Source organism: Diadema setosum, chromosome 19 (genome assembly GCF_964275005.1).
Source record: "Diadema setosum chromosome 19, eeDiaSeto1, whole genome shotgun sequence".
Taxonomy (NCBI): Eukaryota; Metazoa; Echinodermata; class Echinoidea; order Diadematoida; family Diadematidae; genus Diadema; species Diadema setosum.
In genome coordinates, this window is record NC_092703.1 from 35,963,522 (window position 1) to 35,983,645 (window position 20,124).

Genomic DNA, 20,124 nt, shown 5'->3' on the forward strand with positions numbered 1-20,124 from the left:
ACAGCCTCTCACAGTCATAAAAGTGGGCGGGGTACATTCAAATGTACATCTGAATAAACGTTGCATAGGTTCAGAAGACGCCTGCCTTCTATTGTCAGAACCAGGGTAGCTCCTTTCGCTACCAACCTGACCTCCTTGAGTTGTGCTTCTGGAAGATCTGTGGAGATATTTGGGAAATATATGCTTAAACAGTCCAGGGTTACTGACAAAATCAAATCATTGCAACTGATAAACAAATTTCCCTTCATCGTCATAAATAAGCACTCTGAATTCATCAGTGTTGTACAGTGGACTACCGTTATAACAAAGTGCTTGGGACTGGCAGTTTTCATTCGTTATATCAAAATTTTGTTATAACCGAACAAATAAACAACAGAAATACACTGTATATGAATAGAGTGGATGATTTTGCGGCCTGAACTTTTACTTCATTGTAACTGGAATTTTGTTATAACTGTGTTCATTATAACGGGAGTACACTGTAGTAGTAGCCATGACAAAAGAAATCACGGGCTTACATACTCGGGCAGGATTCGGTCCTACAACTTGATCTCTGCAGTGCACAAGTGTCTTATCCCATAGACCACCGAGCTTCCGCCGACGGCCAGTGCTGGTTCTAATTCTTGTAGTTTGCAGCGAGTACTGCGTAATTCTTCAAATTCACTAAATTTTTCTGCCAAGTTGTTTTAATTTGCAACTGATTAACAAATTGCCCTACATCGACAAAAATAAGCAGTGAATGCGAAATAAAATCTCAACGTAGTAAATTGTCATTGCACTCACTGCACTCTAGGTAACAATTCTGCAACTCCACTCAAGTGTGGCAAGATGAAACAGTATTGCTGTTATCTGAGTTTTGGAATTTGTGTGCCAATAACTTATACTTGTATATCATTCACCCAGCTCTGCATAGCACTCCAAATACACCACTTTATTCTAATCACAAAGGGAAGATACCTGATGTGCCTCAGTCTAAATTAAGCCCTTGGAATGCACAGATATGAAAGAAAGAAAATATCTATCACAGTGGAATTAGTAAATAAGACAAAAAAAATATGGTCACAACTCATTACATATGGACTCATATAACATGCACACCACCCTTCAACAGATATCAAACGTAAGTCCTTTTAAATAGTGCGACAGTTTATATCAGGATGAAGAGAGGTTTTAATCATAATGACTTACAGATGAGGCTCCTCTCAGGGAAGATGAAGTTGTCGACACCACCGACAGCTATCTCCCCTCTCAGAGGAAGCAGGAAGATGTCCGTTTCTGAGATAGGAGAAAGTTGGATGCATTTAATAAAAGACTGATTACAATTTTACTGTGCAGTTATTATATTACAAGTTTATTTCTCTTGTGTTCACAGGGTCCAGCTCAAATTATCCCTGGCTACATCAAGCACATGAGACTTTATCCCATTCTCGCCTACCATGCTGTATTGTCTTACATTTGCTGGCAACCTACGGAACACAAATACATGAGTGTGGCTCCGATTTTTTAGGGAAGAGTAAGAGGTTATTTAAAACCTTTTTCAACTTCATGCTTAAGTTTAGAAACAAAAGAACATTTTGTAATTTTGGAAGGAAAAGCCATGTTTCACCAGTACTCACACTTGTCTTTTCACACATTAATGTAATCATCTCTCTCTATGTCTCTCTTTCTTTCTCTCTGTCTTTGTCTGCCTCGTGTCTCTCCTCCCTTCTAAATCTCTGTCCCTATCCACCTCTCTGTCTATCTACAATATTTATGTCTGTCTCTTCCTCTTTCTCTCTCACTCATATCTACCTTTTTCTTTTTTCCTTTCCCAATGTCTACATCTTTCTCTCCTCTCTCTCTCTCTCCATCTATTCATTTCTGATTTCAGCATGGGGGCGCTGTGGCATAGTGGATAAAACTCTCGACTCCCAATCGGAGGACCCGAGTTAGAATCCAGCCCAGTGCTCATGTCCTCTGACAAGATGTAACCGGTTGTTACCCACACTGTCCGTCAGCTCTCGACCCAGGTGTATAAATGGGTACCTGGCAATGCTAGGGTAATAATAACGGCAGGACCCTCTGGCAGAGCAGTGGCAACACTGAAGAGGCTGCCCTGGGTAAAGAAGACATTAGTATTTCTCCCTCTTTCTTTGTCTTTCAATCTGCCCAACTATCTCTCTGCCTCTAACACTCTGTCTATAATAATAATAATAATAATAATAATAATAATAATAATAATAATAATAATAATAATAATAATAATAATAATAATAATAATAATAATAATAACAACAACAACAACAATAATACTAATATTAATAATAATAATAATATACAATAATAATAATAATAACAATAATAATAACAATAATGATAATAATAATAATAACAATAATAATAATAATAACAATAATAACGATAATAATAATAATAATAATATCAATTTATAAAGCGCAAAACCTACAGACATATATTCTTCTGCGCTGCAAAAGCTTCTGATGTGCTTGATAATAACGAACAGTTAAAAGAAGAGATGTGTTTTGAGTCGTGATTTAAAGACTGCTACTGTTGGGGATTTCCGGACTTCTAGTGGTAGATCATTCCAGAGTTTGGGAGCTGCACAGGCAAATGCTCTGTCTCCCAATGTTACTTTTGTTTTACATGTTGGAATCTGTAAAAGAAGAGTGTCCTTAGAACTGCGCAAATTATGAGTATGTCGATGAGATTTAAACACTAATAATTCGGATATGTAACTGGGGGCTTGACCGATAAGTGACTTATACACAATCAACAAAATCTTAAACAATATTCGTTTACGAATCGGAAGCCAGTGTAAATCTTTCAGAAGAGGAGTAATCCTTGAAAACCTAGGTTTGTTACAAATAAGCCTTGCACAGGAGTTTTGGACTCGCTGCAGGCGCCCAACTTGAGAATCAGGGAGTCCATGTAATAACCCATTACAATAATCCAATTTACTAACAATACATGCTTGGACAATCATTTTCATACTGTTCTCATCAAAATATTTCCTGATACGTCTAAGGTTATATATCATATGGTATGATGATTTACACACATTTGTGATGTGTGCTTCCATGTTCAGATGCGTGTCAAAACACACTCCAAGATTCCTAACAGTGGAAGATGACTTTATGACAGAACTTCCAACCGATATCCCATCAAAAGAAAGTTTAGATATTTGCTTGGATGTGCCAATCAATAACAGTTCAGTCTTACTGTCATTTAGCATGAGTTTGTTTAGCAGCATCCATTCACGTACATAATTGACACATATTTCCATTTCAGTGACGCTTTGCTGCTGAGCAAGTGCGTCAGGAGTGAACGACAAATACATCTGTGTGTCATCTGCGTAGCAGTGACAGGATACACCAGGAAACTTATCATACACATTTTTGATCAGATTGCTTGTGTACAAAGTAAAGAACAGAGGGCCCAGCCGAGACCCCTGTGGGACTCCAGAGGGCACTGGGAAGAAATCAGAAACAGTACCATCAATATCGATCTGTTGATATCTATCTACTAAGTATGACTTAATCCATTTCAGAGCAACACCATCAATGCCAAAGCAAGTATTCAGTGATTCCACTAAGCGAGAATGATCTATGGTGTCGAAAGCACTGCTCAGATCTAGTAAAAGCAATATGGTTACTTTCTGATTGTCCATAGCCATCAATATGTCACTCTTAATTCTTAACAATGTTGTTTCAGTACTGTGGTATTGTCTGTAAGCCGACTGGTTAAAAGGCAGAAGTGAATTAACATTAAGGTGATCAACAATTTGCTGATGGGCAGCACCTTCAACCAACTTTGATACATACTTCAGGTTACTCACAGGCCGCAGATTACAAAACTCCATATCTAGACCAGCCTTCTTCAAAATGGGTTTAACTAAAGCATGTTTCCACTGTGAGGGGAATTGACCAGTTGCTAAGGAGAGATTAATTAAGGACGTTACCACAGGAATCAGTGCGGCATCACATTGTAAGAGAATCTTTGTGGGCATTGGGTCTAATGCACACGACTTTTTACTGAGCTTAGATATGAGTTTCTCAACATCATGCTCTGAGAGTGGCTTAAAGCTTGTAAAACATTGGTGCACTGTGTGAGGTCTCTTGAACAGAATCTGTGAATGATTTGCTCAGCACATTCAGTCTTGACTCAATGTCGACATGAATTTTCATTACTTTGTCATGAAAAAACTTGCCTAAGTCATTCACAAAGGCGTGTTTGTCAGTGTGCTGTGGTATTACAGGTTGCTTATTAGCTACATTCAACAAAGACTTCACCATGTGAAACAAACGATTTTGGTCGTCTTTGTTTTCCATGACTAAATCATTGTGATACTTTCGGCGGGCTTCATTTAACAAATACAGCATGGAATTACGTTCTGACTTGTAACTATTCCAATCTCTGTCTTTCCTAGTTTTCAACCAACACTTTTCAGCCTTCCTTTTCTTCCGTTTTGCAGCCCTGACAGTATCAGTGAACCAAGGTACTTGGGGACGCAAAACAACTTTCTTTGTTACCACAGGTGCATGCTTATCAATGATGTCACTCAGTGTAGCATCATACAATACAGCCAGTTCATTGACATCACTTGGTATGCGCTTACACAGTTCACTTTCAACAACATCTGTTTGTAGGGTTTCAATAACAATTGCAGACAACCTGCGAAATGACAATACTTTGAAAGGCAATGGAGGTTTGTATGACTTAAGACGGCACATATAAACAGGAATATGATCACACAACAGAGAACCATGTGGCCAGGGTTGGCCGATGACAATATCATCTGACTGCCGACAAATCAACAAGTCAAGGGTGTGACCACGTTTGTGTGTACTAAAATCAACCAATTGCCTGCAGCAAAGAGACTCGAGGAGATTCAAAAAAGACCTTGACTCAGCATTGATAATATCTACATGAATATTGAAATCTCCTGTAATCAGCAGGGGGACGTTAGACAGCAAATGACAGTGAATATAATCATTAAATTCAGGTATAAATGATGAAACTGACACGGGATGTGATTCTGAATACGGCGGTCTGTAAATATTGATCAATTTCATATGAAACGTGTGATATGAAATATAATACTCGGCGAACTCGAATGAGTCCTTCTCACCAGCAGCTACCATATGAACATCAATTGTCTCTCTGAAGACAAGGCCAGTTCCACCGCCACGGCGGTCACTCCTCGGTCGATGAACAAAACGATATCCGGGAGGGACAAGTTCACTAGAGATTGCTGAATGCGTGTCTTTTAACCAGGTTTCCGTCATGGCAATCAAGTCGACATTACTGTCGCAGATGAAATCTTGAACAAGAGCGGTCTTATTACACACTGACTGGGCGTACATGGAACACAACTGGAGATTCAAGGATGATACTGGCTTGTTACGTGACACAGTATTCTTTTTGCAGCCTCCTCGAGTTCCTCTCCGTGTTCTCTTCCGTTGAATGACACAAGACTTGATGATGTCGCAAACATCCCGCGGGAGTTGCAGTTTGGTATGTCTCCATCGCAGAAGTTCACCTGGGGTGTATTTGATTTGGTGTTGGGCATGGTGAGATGTACCACGGCAACCTGACGCACGCGATATCTCTCCATTTTGGGTGTTGGGTCCTGGGTTTGGATGGACATCACCGTCATGGAGAATGTCTAGTTGAAAGGAGGCAGTGCAGTTTGGACTGTATAAAATTCTCCTCTTTAGAAAGTGCCTTCTGGTGAATGATCCATGATGAAAAGGATGTAGGGCAGACTGGCTACTGCAATGCACTGGGTCACTCAGAAAAGCACAGAGACAAAGAGCAACAAATACTCTGAGATGAATAGGCTGCATTGTGCCTGACTTGTAATCCAGATGTTCACGTTCATCCAAGCAGGAACAGCATAGCAGAATGTGCTACTTACACAGTGATGCAAAGGAAGCACAGGGCACACTGAGTACAGCAAAATCCAAAACCAAATCCATCCAGAAATGAATATATCAAAATACAGCGTAAAACCTGAGCTTCACTGATAGAAACTTGTCTAGCAGTTTCTGAGCACTATTACACAGGTGGTGGTAATAGTATTATCAAGTGAAATGTCAAAATAACAAGCAAGCAGAAGCTTTTTTTGGAGAGCAAGCAGAAGCATGTGCAGCATGCATGTGCGCTCACCTAGAAATAATGTCTTATTTACCCAGGGTAACCTATTCAGTGTTGCCACCGCTCTACCAGAGGGCCGTGCCATTATTATTACCCCTGGCAACCCATTTATACACCTGGGTCGAGAGGGACGTGGTGGGTTAAACATTTTGCCCAAGGATGTAAGCGCTGGGCGGAATTCGAACTCGGGTCCTCTGATCGGGAGTCAGGAGTCTTATCTACTATACCACAGCACCCCCTATGTCCTCTATCCCTCTGTCTAACCTGCCAAGACCGATGCAGCCTCCTCTCCTTGTATCCTCCTCAAGGCTGGTTCCTGACTGACAGGTTGCTTCTTCCTCTGAGATGCCTTGGTCTCTCTGGCCTGCAGAGCTCTCTTTACTTTGGCTACATTACCTGAACCATCTGCACAGGAAATTGAACACTTCTCATATGAGATGCGACATCTTAAAGCACACAGAAATAGTACATGCTACCACTGTCAGAAATTAAAAGGATTGGATGGCATTTTACTGGCCATTCACCTTTTCTTTTCACGCTGACAATCTAGTTTGATAATTGTAGATATAAACTCACAATGTGTTCATAACAACAATCAAGATTGTTCTGGGAAAATTATATCCATCTGACCTGGGTCTGGTATGAAGAAAAGACATTGATTGTTTCCTGCAGTTTACATGTAGCTAATGAGTGTAATGCATTAGCATACAATTTCTTGTCACTGGCAGATATTCACATCAAAGAGTTCATATGAAAGAGGAACCTATCTGTGCAATTACAACATTATGAGAGTCTAACAAGGTGATGTACTGCACCACTGGCATTGCCAGTAAAGAGCCAAATGTCTCTCTGTAGACTAGCAGGGCCCAGTTTTATGAAGAGTTAAAATTGATTTTATAGTTGATTTCAACTGTAAGTCTATGGCAGCCTGTGTGGTAAGGAAATTTAAAATCGATTTTATCTTTTGATAAAACGGGGTCCAGGTATGTGTAACCATGGTAACAGGAGGAATAATGGTGACAGCTCAGTTGATCACTAGATTTAAATGAAAGGCACAGAGGGACTTGGTTGTGACCCAGCTTGGAGAGGTACAACTGTTTTACCATGTGCAATGCATGACAATCTTAACAGCTATACATCAAAGTATATTCTTACCAAGAAAACATCTGGAATTCATTCTTTATACTTCAAGAGCTTTACAAGTATTTTGAATTACAGCATATGGACTACAGTAGCTGGTAGAGCCACTGCTAATACTTAAAAATATACTAAATGCAGATTGTGCAGCAGAAAGAAAAGTCAAGAATTCATGCTTTGTACAAATATGCCCCCAAAACTGACTGAAAATAGGCCCTTCTAGTGTCCGCTTACTTCATGTAAGTGCTCACTTTTTTCCCCAATCATTAATACCATACCAGAACACTAGGACATGACCATTCCGATGTAATGGTCTTGTAGGACATGACCATTCTGATGTAACTGTCTTACCTACAATAACATCATTGTCTGCATGTAAGTTGGCCCGAGCCAACACTGCCATGTCATAGAGGTACAGTAGGGAAGCTTCAGAAAACATCTCCACTTGTGATAGTGTGTTGAGGAGAACCTGGGACAAACACAGGAAAGACAAGATAGTACAAGGGAAATATTACTGTATATGAAAATGGTCTACATAAATACGGGTCAGTCATTGGTCATAATGCAATCCCATGATTAATGCAGTGAGGATCAAAATCTTTAAATTATGAGCAGTGGACAATGTACCCTCAGGTAATGTATTCCAGAATTTGACTGGTTGTCGATGGGCTAGAATGAAATGATGTGTATTTGTGTAGACGACACATGTACATCACATTTTGCCCTGTCTATTGTTGTAACACTTGACAGTCCCCAGGGAATGATACTTTCCCCTCCAGACAATATTTTTCCTCGGCACTGCGAGGTGCTTCAGAGAAAATACTATCTCTCTGGGAAAAACAAAACTCTAATGAATATGTGAAGTGTTACATTACACCTCTGAAAAAGTAGTATCTGTATAATACTACACAGGACAAATGAAAGGGCATGGTTTGTGAAAAAGACAAACATTGAATAAATAATATGTACTACTGCATGAGCAATTTGATCAATGACAGCTATTACAGGTCCATTGGAAGGTGAATTTTATGTTTGAATTTAGAAGCAGAATGCATAATGAGCTGTGCATATTTTAAACTGAAGTCTGCACTCAAATGCTGAACTGACTGAGACTGACAAAGGGTTAGATTTCTTGTACACTGGATATTTTTGTAGCTTTGGTAATGATCACGATACAGACCTTTTTGTCCATTTGTAAGAAAGCCTACACCAACCTCTCATGTTTTTTCCAAGTTGATCACTATTGTACTAGAAATCACTTTCCTGGAACAGTACGCACCATCTTCACAACCATCACAGAGGGTGTAAGGATTTTGCCTGTGTGGAGCATGCATGATATGTGAGGGACTGAAACTACAGGTAGTTTTGAATCCTTACAAGCTACACAGCTCTAGAGTTTGTCTGTAGTGTGATCGCATGTTCAAAACCAAAGGAACTGATCAGGAAGTAAACGATACATATTTTCCAATAGTCTGAGTGGGGATATTATGATCGCTAGCTAGCATTAGTTTGCCAAACAAAACATCTCTTTCGTATTCCCACCACTGTAGTTGCTCCTGACGAGCAGCTACAGTACACGGTCTATGGGACACTGCCTGTGGTACATGTTGTCTTTTCGGCACAGACCCTGTGCGACAGAGAAGGATTTGTGAGTGCAAACTAAACTAGCAAACACAATTTAAAAACACTGATCAATATGAGGGGTGAAGTTACCGGTAGAAGTAGCTCCGCCTTCATCCGGTCCGGGAATTGTTCCTGCTGACTTAGTCTTTTCTGCCAGACTTTTGCTAGCTTCTCAAATGCCAGTCCAGCCTCAGCCTTGTACTAAAATGAGTAAATGGGAGGAAAAATCAAATAAGTACTTATATCAAAGACTGTTAAAAGACTGTTAAAGGCTCCTTTGGAAAGTATCACTTTGTAATTGAGAGTGATGTTTTCATTCTAAAGTGGTAGTTTCCTTTCCATCTTGGCATTCATCGTCCACTGTGGGTTTCTGTTCATCATGGCTTTGACACAGTATGTGAGAAATTTGCTCTAAAACATTTTTCATGATTGCACAAAAATTACGTGGTATATATGAAGAGTTTGTTCGCAAAAACCGCTAAGTCCATATTTGCCAAATGGAGATATTTGCGATTAAAGGTCAAGAAAAATAAAGAGAATAATAAGAAAATTTTCGCTTCTTTTGACCATAACTTCAAAAATGTACCTTTATATGTAGTGACCAATATATCATTTAAAAGATATTATTTTGTACTTAATGACAGAGACCGTACTTCAAAATCATCAAAAATGGACTTATCGGTTTTTGCGAACAAACTCTTCATATGTTGTGCTGGTGAGCTTTATATCATTACTGAGATAGAGGGCAAAGTTTGGCATGAAAAAGACATCACAGAACCTCACACTTCTGACTACCCAGAGTAGTCACACTGACTAACTGTATGCCATTCAATGCTCATATTATTTTGCATCTTCTTTTGTACTTTGAAATATGATAAGATATTTCTGCAACATCTTATAGTCTTCAATTTGTACTATTAAACATAAATTCTTCAAAATAAGGGTTATAAAAGAAAATCTATATGTCATATACCTGAAACACATATGGATGTATTTCCATTCGTCTAAGCTATAGCAAATTGGATTTTCACTGCAATATAATTTGGAAATATTTATCTTCTACAGCATTCTGTGAGGAAAACAATTGGTGGATGTGAAGGCTTCAGCTAAAACAGATAATTACACATTCATCATTGCTATGATACATAGCTATGATGGCTACTCCTCAGTAGTTAGACATGTACTTGTGATAGCTACATTCTACACTGATGCAGGATACCACCACATTCTACTTTGGGCAATGGATGCTTAAGCCATTGAGGGACGAGTCCCGAGTATACTCGGGCAAATGTCTATGGGAAATGTGTGTTTTAGCAAAATTAAACCATCCTCAACGGGTTAATGGGCAATGGATGATTGTTGTAGGGATACCAGTTACAAACATTGTAGAATGAAAGAGATGGTCTAAAATACATCTCAATGAAGCCTCGTTGTACCCAAAAAAGCCTGAACTTTGATACTACCAGGGCCTGAATTCAGGAATTTGTCTAAACACTGCCATTCCTGCTGTTGACCAATTGCCCCATGGTACTGTACCTTGTTGGTGATGCTTTGTGTGGTTGACTTCTGTAGCCTCACCGCCTGGCAAGTTCCACTGGCACACACAGCACACAGATTGTCAGCATTAACAAACAGACCTGTCACACAATACAATGAAGAAAAAGTAATGTAAAGAAGACATGAAGAAGAGGAAACATCAAATCAGTGAACACAGACACCTATGTAGACATAAAGACCTGAATTTATGGAGTAGTTAAATCAAATCCATTGTTCAAATTTAGTTACAGGTTAAAAACAAATGTGAAATAGGCACATCCTTCACATAAGAGTACCCTTCACATCTGCGTTCATTGTGCACTCATTATTTGATGTCTGTTGGCAAACACAATCTGTCACACAAATAAATGCATGTGAAGCTTACATAATCTGTGGACTGCATTCAAACTACCTTTGTGAATTTGGCCCATCAAGACAAGACAAGACAAGACAAGATACAGTCTGACAGATAATGATGACATCTTACCCTCTTCTCCGATCCACACCGGCCACCTTTCAGGGTCCAAGGTTGCTATAACCTCCTTTTCCAGCCTCACCTCAACCCTACAGCATGAAGGAGAAAGAAAGAGTGAACTCAAAGTTCTACATCAACAGTCTCTAGCTATAGATGACACAGTTCCAAGAGGGACATTACAATCAAATGTTTGTCTGCACTCACATCATAAATGCTGGTTAACTGTTTTAACCCGTTGAGGACAGACTGATTTTGCTACAACACGCATTTCCCATAGACACCTGCCCGAGTATACACGGGACTCGTCCTCAACGAATTAAGTTCATTGCCAAGATGTCGTGCTTAGTTCAATGATAGTTGCTCCTGTGGCAATCGCTCCAATGATTTGCATGGTAAGCCAAATATAAAACCTACCCACAATTATAATCCTAACCCTAATCCTGATCCTCAAATCAAACTAAACCTGAAACCCTATCACAACTCTAACCCACCCCTCAAGTCCTTGGAGAAAATAAGACCGGAGCAATATTGCTGTATAAGCAAATGTTGTGTCAGCAACACAAATGATGCAAATTTCAGTCATTCAATGAGTGTTATACCATAATTTTTGTGGGCTGTTTGTTCATCATTTTTTCTTTTTCTTTAACTTGTTTCACAGTCTACCGAAGTTGCATAAAACATCTAAAACACATTTTGGCACATCAGAAGTGGAAGATCAGTCAATACCTCAGCTGAACGGAAAACACAAGAATTTCACAAGACAAACGTGAAATTATTCACAACTGTATCATACACAAGTCATCTACTGTATACGCCATATATTTAGCGAGTCTAAATTTGCGCGAATCGGGACTTCCTGACGATTTCGCGATCGTGGAGTACCGTACTGAATGGAAAAATGTGCATCACAGTCATATGGGATTCAAAGTCATTATTTTTGCGTGTCTTTAATTTCGCAAATAGCACCCGACTCATTAAATTCGTGAAAATAAAAATCCTCGTGAAATATTCGGCGTATACAGTAATTACGAACCTAACATCTTATGAAGTGGGACACGAACTTACTTGCCCCTGGTTACTATGACAACCTCCTCTGTCTTCTCCCCCTCCGTGGCAAGCACTGAGTTGTTTGGTATAAGCAGGACTGGATGAGGGATGCCTGCATCCTCCTTACACTGCTTGACCAGTGATGTGAGTGCAGACGTATTCCACTTGCTGAACAACGGGAGCTGCCAAATTAGTGTGTAATGGAAAATATGTCACAAGAAAAAAAGGACAGAAAATATAGCACATTAAATCCACAGGGAACTAGATGAGAAAAATGACTTATTCAAATGAATTTGTCCACACTGATACGTGATTTTTGCTTCTTTGACAATAATATATCTTAAATAAAAATTTTCAGGCATGCTGAAATTAGATATTTTCAATAATTCCCTGAGAGAGAGAGAGTCCACTCAGTAAACACACATTGTTAATTTATAACTATCATCATTATAGGAATATGAAACAGATCATGAAATAAGCTGAAAATTGTATCTTTAGCCAAATTCAGTGACATTTGACTTTTGACCTGAAGGGACATTCCTAAATCTGATCAGGGCATATATGTCATTACTAGAGTCGGATGACAAAAAAAATCATGGCTTGGGACGTTTATTATATCCATCCAAGGTAAGGTGTGGGATAGATGGATGGATGGATCTGAAAACATAATGCACTGCCACCTTTGGGGCAGAAGAATTATAAGCAATATAAAACACATGAGGGAACAAAGCAGGCAAAAGAAATATTGTGGTCTATAAGTGTAAAGAAAAAGTGCTTGCTTGGACTGATATGTCATTATGCATAATCTGGGAATGCCTGGGAAGGATCTGAACATTAGATATTCACAATATATTACAGATTGGTAACTCCTACATGTAAACACTTAACAGAACAGCACTCATAAGGTTCAAGTCATACACCAAATCCACTCCAGCACATACCTTGGATAGAGTGTCCAGAGCTATCCTATGAAGCAGATCCCCCTGGTCTAACATGCCACTGGTGTCAAAGTACCGCCTCCTCACAAAATAGTCCATTAGGTCTGTGGAGACCACCTCACCTATTGCCCTCCTCAAGGTCCCCTCCTTTAATAGTAGCAGCTGGGACCTGTCACCATGGTAACAAGAAGGTGTGGTCAATCAATTTGAATGTGTAGAATTTCCATTTGCTCATGCGATTGAAATTCATAATGGTGAAAGTATCTTTTTTTGTCTACTACTTATGTTTCATAGTGTATAATTTGTTAGTTTATGCTCTCAAGACAATTTTTCACAATAAAAGCTTCATGTGACCTATCATAAATACCTACAAAGATGTGTGTACTTGAAAAATTTACATTAATTCACAATCACATCACCACTGTTCACAGATTATCAACAGCCAAATCATAAGGTGATTCTACACATGCCAACTGCTGCCAGCTCTTGTAGGTGATCCATCTTTCAAGTTCTGCAAACTGTACAAAAATGAACTCACGGAGTTGTTGACTGGACGGTAGCTGTAACAGGCTGGTAGAAGAGTGTCGAGACTTCCCCCACAAAGCTGCCTGGTCCAAGCTCTGCCACAAGGTCACGTGAGGAGGACAAAACACTGAGGTGACCTTTGACCAGGATGTAGATGCCCTTTGCTCTCTCACCTACAGTGTACAGATCAGATGGCAGAGGTAATAAGGAAGACATATTGTCTGTTTAGCACTGAAATCAACAGAATGACTTTAGCTGACTGTAAACACCCATTTGCCTTTGACTTCAATAAGAGTTATCAAATTTTACTTAGACCAACCTAAACAAAGAGTCTCCTCATAAAAAAAAAAGAGAAATTTGACAGGAAGTGTTAGAAGAATACAGTACTGGTATGCTTTAGCTTCAATTTGTTCACAGCATCTGTATCTTACATTTCCTGCTATTCTGATTTGACTGATCTTTAAGAGAATTTTACCATTCTGTTTGTTTGATATTAGATTCTATTCTGCCAGTAAATTTAAACATGGCATGGACATACACTTTACATCTGTATGATTACATTACATTGTGTACTAAACCCCTTCACAGCTAAGGAATAAATTTAAGATGAAGTTCTGATAAGGTTTAACCCTTTTTCTGTGCCAGTGTATAAGGCTAAAGCACTGGGGGTTGTCTGTGACAATCGCCATGCGACACAGCACTCAAAGAGTTAATATTATGCAGATCATTTCTAACCTTTGGAGAGAAGTGTGATGGGATCCTTGTACTCTATCCTCTCTGTAATCTTGGAGGCGGCTGCCACCACCTCAGCATTTATGGTTCCCGGGGGAAAGGGAAGACTGTACAGGCAGTGCTGCAGCATGTAGTACTCGTCTCGCCGGAGGGAGTGGCCCACGGCACCCTGGGATTTCTGCTTGCTGCCCCCTCCTCCCATGATGCCCTGCTCCCAGTGAACTTCCTGTGGAAAGATGAAGGACTGGAGCCATCATATGAGATTTGATTTTGTGGATTTGATTTTAATTCTCTAGCTTCATTCACCTCCATTAAAAAAAAAGGTAAAATACTTAATAAAGCTCAATCCATTCCCAAACAAAAAGTATTTTTGTAAAAAAGAAACAACGAAAACACATAAGAAGTGATGCAATTAGGGAGAAAATAGAAATGAGGCTTTTAAAATGACCCAACTCATAATAATACAAGGAACCATACAATAGATGTCTGTTTTTTTCTTTTTGCATGATTACAGAAAGAATAGAATAAACATTTTTTAGTTGATGATTACCTATGATTGCCAATGGTTATCAATGGTTGCCAAGTTTTGTATAATTTTTGCCAGAGCTTTCCGAAAACATTGTATGTCACAACTTCAAATTAAAACTTAGTTTTCATTTGTCTTGCTTTAGACCTCACATAGAGATTCTCCTTGCGAGAATTAAAAAAATTAAAATCCTGCATGACTCACACAGAAACAGAACATTTGCTATTAAAGTTGATGCCTATTAAATGACAAGATATAGTGAATTCATTTGAGTAGCTACACACAAGCACAGGTCATTGACTGACCCTTTGTCATATATGTCTACCTCCAAGTGGTGTCTGAGATTTATACAATAGAGTGTAGTTCCCTACAAGTAGGAACACAACATCACAACATACATGTATAAACAGTACATGTTGAACTATAGACAGCACAACAAATTAGTGTGATACGATTGAATTCTGACACAAACTGTTATTACTACATAATTTTTTATCACTATTCTACTTATGTACTTAGTATGATTGCCTATACAATGTAGTAGCTGTAACTGAGCATTTGATGGCCATATTTTTTCTCTTTATAGTAGAAATGAAGGTCTTACATGTCTTACAAAACAATAAATTTAGTCTTTGGATGCCCTGAAACAAAACAACAACAACAACAACAACACTACATTATGACAACATGACACACATCATGTGCCTTTGTACTTGGTGCTCCAAAGAGTGTAAGGAAAGGGCACCCGAGTACAGAAGATCTACTAGACATCAAAAGAAAAACATGTTTAAATATTACAAGTACAGTCTGTACATGTACCGGTACCATGTCTGAGCACCCATCCTACCAGTGATCAACATTCCCAGAGGGGTTATGTACACACTCGCATCCATGGGGAGCATTTGACTACAATATGCTGAATGGCACAATGGGATTACAGTCCGACGTCTCTATTGAACTTTCAGATTTGAATAACACTGTAAGGAATGGATGAGGTTAGACTGTGAATACACCAGTGCCAGAGACAGAATGAATGGCCATGATGCTTAAATCTACCAGGAGATCCGCTGTCGAGGATGTTTGTATCTAGTCGTGTCTCCTATTTGTCTGCACCGCGCAGCTCTAACAAGTTTGTGTGACAAACAATGCTGTATTCTCTACACAGAGAGTGATGCAGGATCTAAAAACTGAAAGTTCGAAATGATTTTCTTGGCATGCAACATTTGCAATAGAAGCAAACACTGATCTTTGAATGTGATGCACCTGCTGTTAATAGGAATTAACAAGCAGCTGTTGTGTTCACTGTTCATCATTTTATCAAACTACACAAAATGCATGAAAGCTCATACTAGTCTGAACGGGAGGTACTGTTGCATAAGCTGCACTGTGATCCCAAATGGGTAGAAGTTTGAGTTATCACAATTTTAAGAAAATGTAATCACTGCACTATTTGAGGAGCTTATTTGCAAAAGGGGCTAGATCCACTTTTAGTACTTTAGAGAAAAACTGGTTTGTTTACGAATTTGTACACAAGTGTATGGAAAATCAAAATCTAATTTTGCTATAATTTCTGTTCAAATGTTTGTCTGGATTTGAAATTTTCACTGTAACTATTAAACTCAAATGGAATTCTGTGCAGTGATGCTAAGAACTCAATTTTCATCAAAAATGGATCTAGCCCCTTTTGCATATGAGCTCTTCATTTATTCAAGAGACCAAGAGAGGAGACTAGACTTCCACAGGCTAACCTAACATTTAGCCAGTATGATGTATTGGTGTGTAGTCGTGAAGGCATTGAAATGAGACTATAAAATCTGGTGATATGGACCACAATGTACTAAGCAAGTGAGAAGAAAAATGGGTGAAGGTGGGGAGAGAGCAGAGCTACTGTACCAAGTCTCATGCATTCTGCGTGAGACTCAAGCATTGAGGGTCCGTTTCACGATCTCATGATGGCACTCATTTTTCTCACGCAATGGGAGCATAGGATTTGAGTGAGAGTTGCAATTGAAGGCATATTTCCCTTTTTTCTTTTAAAATACCAATGTAAGTAAAAAAATAATCACTTAAGTACAAATTGTATGCACCAGTTTGCACCATTAAGAGCTAAAAATTGAAAAAGCTCCCTACCATGGGAGGGCGGACACCCCCCACCCACACCCTCCCCTCGCTCAGTCGCTTCCCTCCCTCGCTCACACACATGCACGCACAGCAAGACGCCAAGTCATGAAAATCTCACTCATGAATACAAATTTTTTGAACTTCCCATCTGTGTGAGAGGAGGGCACATATAGAGTAAAAGAGAGGGAGGGAGAGAGATAACATTTGGTAAACAAAACACAAAATGGTGAATGTACCAGTTGTTAGGTACACACAATGTGGAACGATTCTTCATAATAATGTACAGTTGTTTGTATTATACCTTCAGGAGAGCATCAGTTGTACAGCTGTGCCATCTGACAAATCACGACATGGCGATCATTTATGGCAAATATAATCCCTTCACACTGCATCACTCACAGCAAGGTGACAATTTACAGTGCTCTACTCTATGGATAATGGGTTCACCATCTTCGGTGCTCAGTCAAGAAAAGGTAGACTTGCCACTTGTCTCTGAAATGAATTTGTCTAGCTAGTTACAATACTATTAAGTATACAGGGTAAATGAAATGCCCCGAAAATGTGATAACACCTTTTGATAAAACATGCTGTACTATATAAATTCATGTCGTACCAACATATCCAGTGAGATCTTAGTACCAGTACTAGGTAACTTTTACAGTCAGTTTACTACAATCAGACACAGAAGTTTTTTTTTTTTTTTTCTTTTTTCTTTTTTTTTAGCAAAAACCAGACGTACAAGTCACTAGTGTCACATACAAGGCTGTAACACAGTTTTCAATATAATTATTAATTTGCATTCCGCATAGCATGTTGTGCAGGTGCTAATTCTTACATACAATTTTGTATGCAATCAATACTAAGTCAGTCAAACACTATCTCAACCACAGATCCAGTCCTACAAAAGTCTATAATGTTACCCTTGATGACTGACTCCGATAAAATATCATTTATTCACAAGATATTTTAGTTTCTTTTTCTTTCTTTTTTTCTTTTTTTTTTGGGGGGGGGGTAGGGGGTTGGCACATTCATTACAACATTGGTTGCATTGGATCTCTACGGGGAAAAAAAAAATGGGTGCTGTTTGTTATTCCGAAGGTTCGTTATTCTGAAGGTTTGTTAATCCGAAACACAAATTCCCTGTACATGTACATGTACCTAGTTCGTTAATCCGAACATACATGTATTGCAATTTGTGCCATTATTCCAAAGGTTCGTTATTTCGATTCGTTAATTCGAAGGTTCATTAATCCGAAAATTAAATAGGGTTCACTATTCCGAAGGCTCGTTTATCTGAAAATGAAATAGGGTTCGTTATTCCAAAGGTTCATTAATCCAAAAATGAAATAGGGTTTGTTATTCCGAAGGTTTGTTGATCCGACAATGAAATACATTTTTCATTTTTCGGTTTAATGAACCTTCGGAATAACAAACCTTATCACATTTTCGGAATAACGATCTAAGAAACCTTTGGAATAACGATCAAATCTTCGGAATAACGAACCTTTTCTTCTTCTTCTTCTTCTTCTTCTTCTTCGTGTATACTGTCCAACACCCCTTAGTAGGGGCCAACCGGACAGGGGGTGCGCTGGTGTTAAAGTTGCGCGGAGAACCTTTGGAATAACGAACTGTAACCAAAAAAAAAAAAACCAACAACACACAATCAAAGAAAGATATACCCATCAGAACTAAGATGAGACGAGATGAGCAATGTGCATTGGAAGTTTACACAATAACAAAGTTTTGAGTTGCGCTTGATCATGTTGTCCATGTCGATCATGAGATGATCAATTGACATAGTTTCTAGTTCTACACAGATTATATTTATTCAACACACTCACACGACAGGCACAGAATACAGATTGATTACTAGATCTAGGCCCTAAGGATAGATTCATAAAGTGAACCAGACGGTAATCAACCAGGCATACATAATAAACACCAGTAAGTGAGTCTGCGCGGCTATAATTAAACACAATGAAACAACATTATTGAGCATGTGCCGAATATTGTAGTTGCTTTCACATATGTGAGGGCTCCACGTCCGGCCACGGTTGGTATCGCCCTACTCCTCCGGTGGGCCAGCGAGCGGCTTCTGCAGGCACCATAACAACATCTTCGCAAAACGATTGCATCTGTGTCACAAACTCACCGAAAAAGTTCCTCGCCAATCCTACAGCACGATCAGCAAAATGAATGTCGAATGTCAAGAAAATTCCCCGAATAATCGGTCCATTAACGAACGATTGGTGCAATCGTGTGAAGTTCGTAACTAGATGAGCAAATCATTTCACATGTACAGCAGGCGTCTGCATGCGCTACATGCATTATTAGACAACATACAAAATTGTACGACTTATTATGAGATTTGGAGTTCGATCGAGAACGACTTCTCGGTTGGTTTCTACACAGGCAAGGCGCCGAATCACTGGAAGTTGATTTTTACGCTCTCTAGCAAGGTTTAGTGTGGCCGCACCCACCCCCACTTCGTGACTTGGCTATTGTTATGGTAATTGGATTCATTCAAGGGTTGCATTGACCGTGTCATCGTTCAGTTTACTTCTGTCTACTCGCGAATCTGACCAATGAGTCATAATGATTGTTTTGTTTTCCTCATTTTCTGATTCCTTAGTATTCCCAGAGCACATATCCAGTCCTATCCAGCACGCATCACGAAGATTTCCTCTGACGATAGCAATCATTCTAATATTTGTCATTGACGAACTTGGTGGTTCTGCATTTGATGATCTCCAATGACCAATTCGCGCCTATTCTATTCTATTTACATTTCATTAATCGCTGTCTATATATCTGCTGATGAGTTTTACTTTGATGTTCATACACACTCTGAGTTAATTCTCTGTCTTTTTCTTGCGATGTATAATTACGTTAGTGTTGTTTGTTTTGTTTTGTTTTTCTGATGAAACGTCCCCGTTCAGGGGGTGGATGAGGGGGAGGCGTACGTAGGACCTATGAACAACGATAATGTGCGAGCTGCATTTTAGCCGGTCAGGCAAATCATACTTTTCCAGACATTTGCGTGACTGTGATTTTATATGCTTTATTATTACTTTTTTTTGGCATACTACATTCCCTCAGATTTAAGGTCCACAGTGATATGCATGGAACTTAAAGGGATGACAGTATTAGTGAGGATGAGGAGTACCAGAAACCACTTATGAAATACTGCAGTACAGATCCGCATAGCATTTAAGAGGAATTCAAAGTTTATGCGATGAAAATCGGTTTTGGAATGGTTGAGGCATCTAAAAAAGAAACTAAAACAAATTGATCGTAATAAAGGTAGT

At 39.1% G+C, this 20,124-nt stretch overlaps 1 protein-coding gene across 1 annotated transcript; it reads right to left on the bottom strand.

Moving 5' to 3' along the window:
* Positions 1-14: 14 nt before the first annotated feature.
* On the bottom strand, positions 15-19,080 carry LOC140243092 (uncharacterized). The gene is made up of 12 exons (XM_072322825.1): positions 18,969-19,080; positions 14,173-14,395; positions 13,451-13,610; positions 12,916-13,081; positions 11,993-12,156; positions 10,940-11,016; positions 10,453-10,553; positions 9,007-9,117; positions 7,645-7,762; positions 6,421-6,561; positions 1,189-1,275; positions 15-157 (listed from the first exon to the last, which is right to left on the bottom strand). The coding sequence occupies exons 2-12, from the start codon at positions 14,369-14,371 to the stop codon at positions 15-17; spliced, it is 1,467 nt and encodes a 488-aa protein (XP_072178926.1). The 5' UTR covers positions 14,372-14,395; positions 18,969-19,080.
* Positions 19,081-20,124: the final 1,044 nt, after the last annotated feature.